We start from the raw sequence: 9,113 nt of genomic DNA, 5'->3' as shown, positions 1-9,113 counted from the left end.
CATGATTACATATGAAAATCACATAGCCATTGTACGTCCTTAATAAGACACTCCCTGCTGTGACGATATCTGCCATGTGAATTACCCAGAGGCATTACTTTGAAAACTATCTTTGGTCATTGTCAACCATGATAACAATGATTTACCACCCTTGATCCATGAAAGACAGTAACCGTTGTTCTTCCGCAAGTGATGGAGTCATTACCGGCATCCACAGTGACAGTTTTGTTAGTATTCCTTTACCAGCATCAACTGCATTTGGTCGCCAGATTGCATCATTGTCTGTGGCTTTTCTTACAAGTACCACAGTGTGTTTAGCTCCAAATATAACTTTTCTAATATTTATACAAAATCCAAAGATATGTGATAATGGAATCACACATGAAAAATTTTCTTCTCCATTTAACATTCATCTACGTGCCGCAAATCCAAAGTTGTAATCTTCATTCTGTGATGCAACTGCGTCCCCAGCTGCATTTAGTCTCACGTCGACGCCTTCAGGGTGATCAGCGGTATCCTTTGCAAACATCATTGACGGACCAGCTGACCTCGAGTAATCATCGCTGTATCTTGCCAAACCCAGTATCGCGTAGCAATATCAACATTTTCGAGACACGATTCAATATTTTTTCCGTCAATCATATATATAGCACTGTTAAATAATGTCAGAATAACACTGTTAACAAACCAGGCCGATCTAAAAGTCCGTATGCTGTATCATCTGCTTTTAAAAATCTACCTTCTACTTCCATAAACGCTTCAGCAGGTAAAATATATCTGCTTGTATCTTGAACTTATAATTCGATTCGACGACGCTGATTTAGTACACGTGCGTCATGAAAATAATACTGATAATCGCGTATAGATTTATCCTTGAGAACTGGGGCATCCATGTCAAATGCTGGATCAGATACACGTTTGAACATTTTATTATAATTGTTATCATCTAACATGAAGACCACTTCCCGCTATCAGACTAGCAATTATGTTTTTCCTTTTCGTTTTCTGATATGGGAACATCAGCCAACTCTGCTATTTTTTATTATTTGCAGCTTGATTTATTATTTTACTAACATTTGTAGGCATACCTTTAACAATGCCAATATCTTTCATTGATAATTGTTTTGCAGTCGATATTGCTTTTGGGGCTATCCTGCTAAATAGACCCTGAACAACATCACCGAGTCCATCTCCGTAGGTAACATTGTATGTTGGTAATCGTGAATTTATCACCCTGACCATTACAGATCCACGTTGAGCATCATGTATAATCATCTTATTTTAGTCATTGTATTTACTGAATACCCTTAATCACTGTGATAATCATCAACGATTTCATCAATGAGGGTTCGATAAATATTAATATTCATGATACCGCCTGTAAAACATCGTAGACATATATCAGCTGCTTCATTGGTGATTTATGGGGAATTATTTCCGGCACGTTTACCTCCAATCAGAATTTCTAACAGTTCAACATCGGCAAGGACATCATTGGAGCATGGAGTAATAAGACCACTTCCTCGAGTAACAAAATCCCTTCTGGTTGCTCCTTCTTCCTTCCTCACTTGTTGTTTTGTCTGCTTCTTTCTCCCATTTTCCTGAGATTGATTTCCATTTTGCTTCCTTTTTACTTGGTGAAGAACGTAATTCCTTTCTTTGTCTAATTTCTTCAAATTCCAAGTCTTCTTCTTCTCTTTGTTTCCTTTCTCGTTCAACCTCTTTATGTTTGGACTTCATTTCTTCTTCTCTTTGTCTCCTTTTTACCTTTGCTTGTTCAAGTTGCAACTTCATTTCTTCTTCTCTTTGTCTCCTTTCCAGAAATGATTGTCTAATATGTTTATCTACTATCTGGTTAAAAATGTCAAAATCATTAACATCTTCCTCAGATCTGATTTGCGTAGTATCAGTAGCAATGCGATAAACATCTCTTCTACACATTTCTTCTCCAATCAGCATTTTTTAAAAAGTTTTAACATATTCGGGTGTTACATAATTATTTCTATCATGTTATCCAAAAGGTGCAATATCAAATATTTTGTTTGGGTCTTTGATAGCGGCAATACCTTCAGGCATGAATTTATCTATTATGTTAATTCTGGCTCATGGCAGAAGTTGTGGTTGAATTGCGGGGTGTGGTTGAGGAGGCTGATGGGGTGGTGGTTGAGCTGCTTGAAGACGGCCATCAATATCAACAGGTAATGTCTCAGGAGTTTTATGAGCCGCCTCAGTTGCTGTAACAATTTTCTTTGTTGGTTCGACAATTGGTTTTAATAACTGTTCTGTACCTTCTGCAAATTCAACCTGAGACTCCTGACGTGCTTGTAGCTGCTGATTGATAGCATCAAGAACATGGACCTCAATGAAACGTGCGTAGGGTAAACAAACGCACATACAAATTTGAAAAAGCACAAACGACAAAGATAAAGTAACAAAATAAACTAACCAAATTAGAGAAGCTCTCGGTCAGTTAGAGGCGTCGGTTTGGCGTTACTGACATTATTTTTTTTTTTTTCGTTTTCGTAGAAAACTTTATTGTTTCAAAAATGACATTCCAGCAAAAGGTCTGTTCGCCTCCTCTGCTACTGCTAAGATAGAACACATTGATGCGGATAAAATAATGGTCTTTTGTATATAAAAACACGTGATTAAAATCTCGTTTATAGGTTTAAATCTCGTTCGGTAGTACAGTCGGAGATCAAAATTATCAGCGGAGTTACTGTTGAAAGAGCCAGTGATTATAGTTAGTAAATCCCGTTTTTGAGTTGAAATCTCGTTCGGTAGTAAAGACGGAGATCAAAATTAGCCGCGTTACTGTTTGAAGGAGCCGATGATATTAGTTAGAAGACTGAACTTCGATGTTTTGGATCCGTTAATTGTGCTTTTTGAACGGAGCCGTAGATTACGAAAGTGTTTAAGGAGCCGCTAATTGTAGTCCATATCTATATACAGGGACAAATTTTAATCACCGTTATTTTAGGAGCCGCTAATTGTTGTCGGAGCCGCTAATTCGTTCCCATATAATAATATAGGGAATTTTTTTATCACCGCCGGGTACCTGCGAATTTCCGTAGGCACCAGTATGTGCAATAATTGCTGATTATCGGTCTAGTGGATGGGTAATCCGGCTTCCTTCAGTCATAGCAGTGTTGAACATTTAAATTATGCGCACGACCTAGTTAAGACCCACTGATGCTATTTGGCAGAATGATCTCGTCTCCAACGGCGAAGCAGTCCGCTCGCAGCCTCCGTCGTTGGATTTAATCAAAAACAGTATGGAAGGCTGACAAAGATGTGCTTTTAATCCGGTTTGGTCCGTTGACATTTATGATATCGGACCAAACTGATATCCCGGTGCAACTTATGCGTTTTCTTTTGATGTATGGGATTTGTGCAAGATGAATTACAAGTTATTCTCGCGAATACAGAATGACCGCCTAGCTCTATTTTGGGATCTCCATATGCCGTTCGCATAAGTGGTGATTCTATCAGGGGAAAAAAAATCAGGTTTAACTTTCTCTTTATTGTTTGTGTAAGTGGTTGAAAAGTTAAAAATATTGCCAACTATGAAATGTCTCGTTTAAGTGTAACGCTTTAATAATTAGACCGTTGATAACTATTGCATGAGAGAAAATACCTCCTATGCAAACTTGACAGCGCTTGGTTAGAAAGACATAATGCACCCATATCCTTTGTGACAATATAAAATCAAATCCATGATATTAATTCGCACGTCCACCAACAATAATTTGATTCGTTTTTACATTGGAGGTAACCATTTCTGCTGTTGGAGACTTTAATATAAGAAATATCAATTCCTCTTTGAGAAATAAAGGCACGCAGAATCTGCATTTTTAAATTAAAATGGTACGTACGACACAAGTCAAACTTATGATCGTAGCTGAAGGCAGAGTCTTGACCGAAATAGTAGCAAGTTTCTAGCCGGAGGCAATCATGATGTTTCCAGGCGAAAGGCGGTATCGCACGGATTTCAGATGCTCCTCACTGGATTAAAACTTAACGGTCATATAGGTTTCGTTGACCATTTGTTGTTAAAATTATTTTTGCGCCATGCAATTAACTATCAATTGGCATCATTTTCAACTAACTTCACACATCATCGAAGTTGATACGTTTTATTTTATTCGAGAAAGTTCTTTGTCTAATTGAACCGACTTCCACCAACACGCTACACCATAGGTACCAAGCTGTGCATTATAATGTGCATCTCCCTATGTATATTACGTTATCAACTCGTGAAGGTGAGTGAATTCTGTTAAATTTTATGTAAAGGGTGTCATTACAATTATTTGTGGATGTTGTTCATTATTACGGAGCATACTATTTTCTGTACCTAATGAATAATTTCACTTACTTAAAACATGCAATTCTTCTCCTATCCGTGTAGCCAGTATTTTATTATTGCATAGTATTGTTCTTGTATTCTTTCTTGCGTGATGATTGTTGATAGTGGATGTCAAAGGCTGTTTGAAGCCCTAATTTGAATCAGATCAACTGTATAAGGTATGTAACTTATCTGAGTTTTAAAAATATATGTTAAAATGTTTTCATACAGAAGCTTGCTATTATAGCGGTAACTTATCTACCGTGTCTTTGTATAGCATTTTGCTTGTGATTAATATGAGTACACATTCTTTCTTGAAAGTAACACAAAGTGGTATACAGCGGCAACTCTGGAATATGTTGTTTTACATTTTTTTTTTTTTATCATTAACCACGTCTTTGTCAATCTTTCTTCCTGAAAGTATGAACTCATGGGAAATACTGTCAACGTGTGCGTATTTGCCTGCGAACATTCAGGTGAATTATAAATCATGAATTTTATTTACAAGTATAACCAATAATTTATATTTGACTGAATACGCAACATTCATGTAATATTTGTAACATGGATGGTACATTTTGTCTTTCATGTGTCCATGCATTAGGTATCTTAAACCGCCGAGTTAGAGCTTGCTATGAAATAGCTTTAAGATTCTAATGATAATGCACCGCATGCAAACTCTGTGTTAAATGGGTTAGGTCGTAGGAATCATTGTGTATTTAGCACCTTTATCACTCATTAACCATTTAATTTTCAGGGCTGAAAAGTGAATGTACTTGACCTAGATGAGATTTGTCTGCAGTGGGTTCAGGAGACGAAAGACACTTGTTTTAGTATGGGTAGTGCATCTGAATTGAGCAACGTAATATTTTTTATGTAATGGAAAAGTGTTTTAATTTAGGCGATACCTGGGCTATGGGCTGTACAGTAGATCAATTTAAACATGGTAGCAAACATGAAAATGTATTGCAATCTAAACAAAAATTAGAAATGAACAAAATTAAACAATTATAGGGCTGGCTTGTGAATAGGAGGGCCCCGGCCGGGTGGCCGAGTGGACTAAAGTATCACCTTACCGATCATTGTCATATCATCTCTGTTCGTGTGACCACTCCCGTGGCCGAAATGGTTAGAGCGTCGGCGTCAAATGCGGGAGGTCATTTATATTTCCCTCATGTTCGATGATGTGTGCTAATTTGTTTAACTGCGAGGATGCCGAATTTCCTGACGGAAATAGCTGGTTTGGTTAAAATATTTGTTAAGCTGTAACTTTTGTTCAGTGGTTGAACATGTCAGTTGATAAGAAGATAAAATGCCACAGGAAGAAGCTGAAATTTCAGCAATGCAATAACTTTATGGTTCGGATGCTTATTGTATGGACGTGCTCTACCTACCAGCATTGTTCTCCTACAGGGGAGTTTGTTAGCTGTGCAGTTCTATTAAAATCTCAAAGCTGTTCATAGTAAGGTCCAACTCGGCATTTAAGTTACCTAAGCATGGATACATCACAGAAAAACGGTGTCATTCATCATAAAAGATAAGAAATAGAACAAAAGAAAATACCAAATAATTGAAAGAAATAAATACATTGAAAGAAATACAATTTAGGAAAAGAACATATCGAACATATTTAGCCTTGATGTGATGGAAATGAACTTTGCGGTGCGGGAGTAGAACAATTTCTAGGCATCCTATTAATATCCTCTATTGTACATGTTGGACGAACGTGACGTGAATAGCTGGGATTTCCGGTTGGAGGGTGAGGCGTAAACGTCGCTACCTTCGGCAGTCGACATTTGTTGCCAGAATCTGCTTCTTGTAGTTTTAAATCTTTCTGGTTGATTTTTGGAAGATTTGTTGGATCTCGTTTGACTGGGTTTAAAGACTGCGACAAACAGCTGGGTTCCCCTTTATTAACTATCCTGGGAAATTCGATCTTTCTGGTACAAGAATCCAAGTCATTTTCTTTTGTATTACCATCAACGAGTACGTTTTCAGTCTTTTGGAGGGCTTCGGTCTGTACAGTATACCAAGAAAGCTGAGTGGTGAGTTTATTTCTTCTCTCCCTGAGAGTTTGCTCTTGCTTTCGGAGCTCATCAAACTTTCGAATGTACTTCCGGTCTATTTTCCTGTCAAGTTCGCCCTTTATCAGCAGGCACCTCTCGCGCTCCAGTTTCCGTCTCTCCTGCGTCAAATCCTCATCCAAGCGTGATTCCATGGCGCACGTGATCTCGCTGTTGTTAGCACGTGACCGCCAGTACTTAATCTCCAGCTCGTAAGCGTCTTTTTCCTTCAGTAATCTCTGAGTTTCCTTCAACATCTTTTCACTTTGTTCACTATTTTGTTTTAGAAGAGTCTCCATGTGACTGAGATGCCTGTGGATAAATAAAGATGTTCATCACGATTCATATGAGGTCGAGTTATGGCAGATACTGGACAATAAGTATTTGAGTGTCAAATGATCGAGTGCCGCCTGACCGTTGCTTTTATTTTAGCAAGATCCTTAACATCTTTTGACCCCACTGTGTCGGCTACAGCTGAGTGCCAGCATCAGCTAGGAGATAAACCTTCGACAGAGTGACGCTACCTCTAGTGGGGAGTCATGGTCTCTTCTTCCCTTTCTACCATGGACAGTAAGCACGGGTTTATCAGGTAATTAGCTGGCTTAGAGAGCCTTTCACTACTTGAACCTAGCTTTTATTTTATTTTTTAAATCATAAAATGAGTTAAGACCAGAAGAGTATACATAATATGATTTCAGTTATTTCCATTAAATGTTTACGAGATGACGAAGTAAATGTAATACTAATTAAAGTGAATTACACCTTATTATTCGCTCTGAAGACGAATCGTTTCGAATTTTTAGGATTTTAGCCCAGTATATTCAATATAATTTCAGCCAGAAAGTTAGATTTATTTTTAACAATGTATTGAGACGTTTCCCGCACATAATTTAGCAAGACTAATACAGTCCTGTCAGTTATTGTCTCGCGTGTATGTTGCACGAAACATTTTTGTGCATGAAATTTCATTTTCATTTTCTACTTCTTTTTGTATCAATCTGTAATTTGTGAATCTTCTCTTCAGCTGAACAATAATATGTTAATTTCCGAAGGTACTCATAATTAAACAATGTTCAAACTTGAAGCAATGGATAGAAAGAAGGAAACAAATCATAAGATCGGGAGAGAAAAAACCACGAAATACTTACTTCTCGTTCTGTTCGTAAGTCTGGTCCAATGTCTTTATATAATCTTGCTGCTGCCGTAACTTGACGACAGTCTCACGAAACATGGAATACGTGTCCTCCTGTTTATCTACACGCGTATCTGAATAAACAATAAACGTGCGAATCAATCAACTAGTTTGTTTGTCTATGTTTTTTTGAAAGTGATTGTTTTACAAGTTAATAATTTATGGAAATGCTTATTTTGAGTGCACGTATCTATATCATAATTGGAAATGCATGAAAGATAAAAGTGGTATGCATGAAGCATTAAAATATCAATGAAAATCTTCCGTCCGTCGTTTTTTTTTTTTCTTCTTTTTTTTTTTTCGTTAAAACAAAGTTAAACATTTAGTACTACATCTTTGCAGTACATTTTGTATTGCATTTCTATTTCCTCTGCGACGTCTATGATGCGGTGATTTCGTTTTAATGAAAACTTTATGAAACATGAAAATCACCAATTGTGGTCGATGTACATTACAACGTGTAATCTCAGCAAATCGTAATCTTATTTGTGCCGGTTTTTAATTCATTTACTTCTAGCCCTGAATTAATGTAACTTGTGTCAGGATGGATGTTCTTCTTGTTATCATGAAAATAAATGTTAGTTGTAATTTTTAATATTTTGCTTCTTCTGGAGCGCTTACATTTATCTGAATCAAAACCCCATCAATATGGCATGCATACGAAGCATCATTTTTCCATAGTACCATCTATTCGGTTGTTCTCTTCTGAAGTAATTAGTTCGTATTTTCCTCCTTACCTACTTGCTTTCTATGATATATGTCTTTCTGTTGTCATTTCATTTTCGGTTAATTGCTCTACCCGCCAGAGGATTGTCTTTGGATATAACGAAGAGGAACCTGTATATTCCTCTTGCTTTCTATCACGATGCTATTGTAACATATTTTGCAATAACAGGTGTACAACTAAACACTCTTGCAGAGAGAGAGAGAGAGAGATTTACCTTTTACTGTGTTACTAGTGGATGGTATGTCGGTCTCTTTGTTCACCTTTGCCTTCACCATTTTAATTTTACGTCCCTCTCTGCAAAAGAATGATATGAATGTATATTATCATTTCAAGATCGCTTTCAAATGCGTAATCCACAAAAATAACAAGTTCACTAATTTCAAGCTCATTATAAGAGAGTATTCACTTTTATATTCGAAATAAAACATTTGCATCATGCGTAAGAAAATATAGATTTCGATCTTCCACAGAATACTGAGTTTACCTTTTCAGTTTAATTTTCTCCATGATCAAAGCACTTCTAATTCCACACGTTAGATCTGCCCACAGTAGTTACTATACGCTGAATTGAACGCGTCATCGTCGTTTCGACGTCATGTTATTGTTAGCGAAATAAGCTCACATGACGTAATGTGTAACCTTCTATTTGATATTAATCTTATACGAGATTGCTTTGTGTTACGTTACTAAATGAAGGGCCACAGGTTAAAAATCATGCACGGATTGGTTGCAACCGCTTTAATACACGATGGAATATTTCCTAAATTTCGGAATTATTTGGGAGGA

The 9,113-nt window shown here is 37.0% G+C and overlaps 1 protein-coding gene across 1 annotated transcript; it reads right to left on the bottom strand.

The window, feature by feature from the left end:
* Positions 1-1,491: 1,491 nt before the first annotated feature.
* Positions 1,492-8,878, bottom strand: LOC149803239 (uncharacterized). Its single transcript, XM_089953904.1, has 5 exons — positions 8,812-8,878; positions 8,542-8,621; positions 7,557-7,674; positions 6,126-6,720; positions 1,492-1,851 (listed from the first exon to the last, which is right to left on the bottom strand). Exons 1-5 carry the CDS (start codon positions 8,832-8,834, stop codon positions 1,492-1,494), a joined length of 1,176 nt encoding a protein of 391 aa, XP_089810030.1. The 5' UTR covers positions 8,835-8,878.
* Between the last annotated feature and the right edge of the window lie 235 nt (positions 8,879-9,113).

The sequence above is a fragment of the Sinohyriopsis cumingii genome, chromosome 3, assembly GCF_028554795.1.
Source record: "Sinohyriopsis cumingii isolate HCF-2022 chromosome 3, ASM2855479v2, whole genome shotgun sequence".
NCBI classification, from domain to species: Eukaryota; Metazoa; Mollusca; class Bivalvia; order Unionida; family Unionidae; genus Sinohyriopsis; species Sinohyriopsis cumingii.
Note: the sequence above shows the minus strand (reverse complement) of the source record. Positions and strands in the feature narration are given on the sequence as shown.

What these genes read in the sequence shown, in the direction of transcription:
- LOC149803239 (XM_089953904.1), bottom strand. Translation starts at nt 8,834, where the DNA reads ATGGAGAAAATTAAACTGAAAAG. An exon ending in GAGAAAATTAAACTGAAAAG is followed by an intron (nt 8,622 to 8,811) that starts GTAAACTCAGTA and finishes ATTCTTTTGCAG; the next exon opens with AGAGGGACGTAAAATTAAAA. An exon ending in ACTTACGAACAGAACGAGAA is followed by an intron (nt 6,721 to 7,556) that starts GTAAGTATTTCG and finishes ATTTATCCACAG; the next exon opens with GCATCTCAGTCACATGGAGA.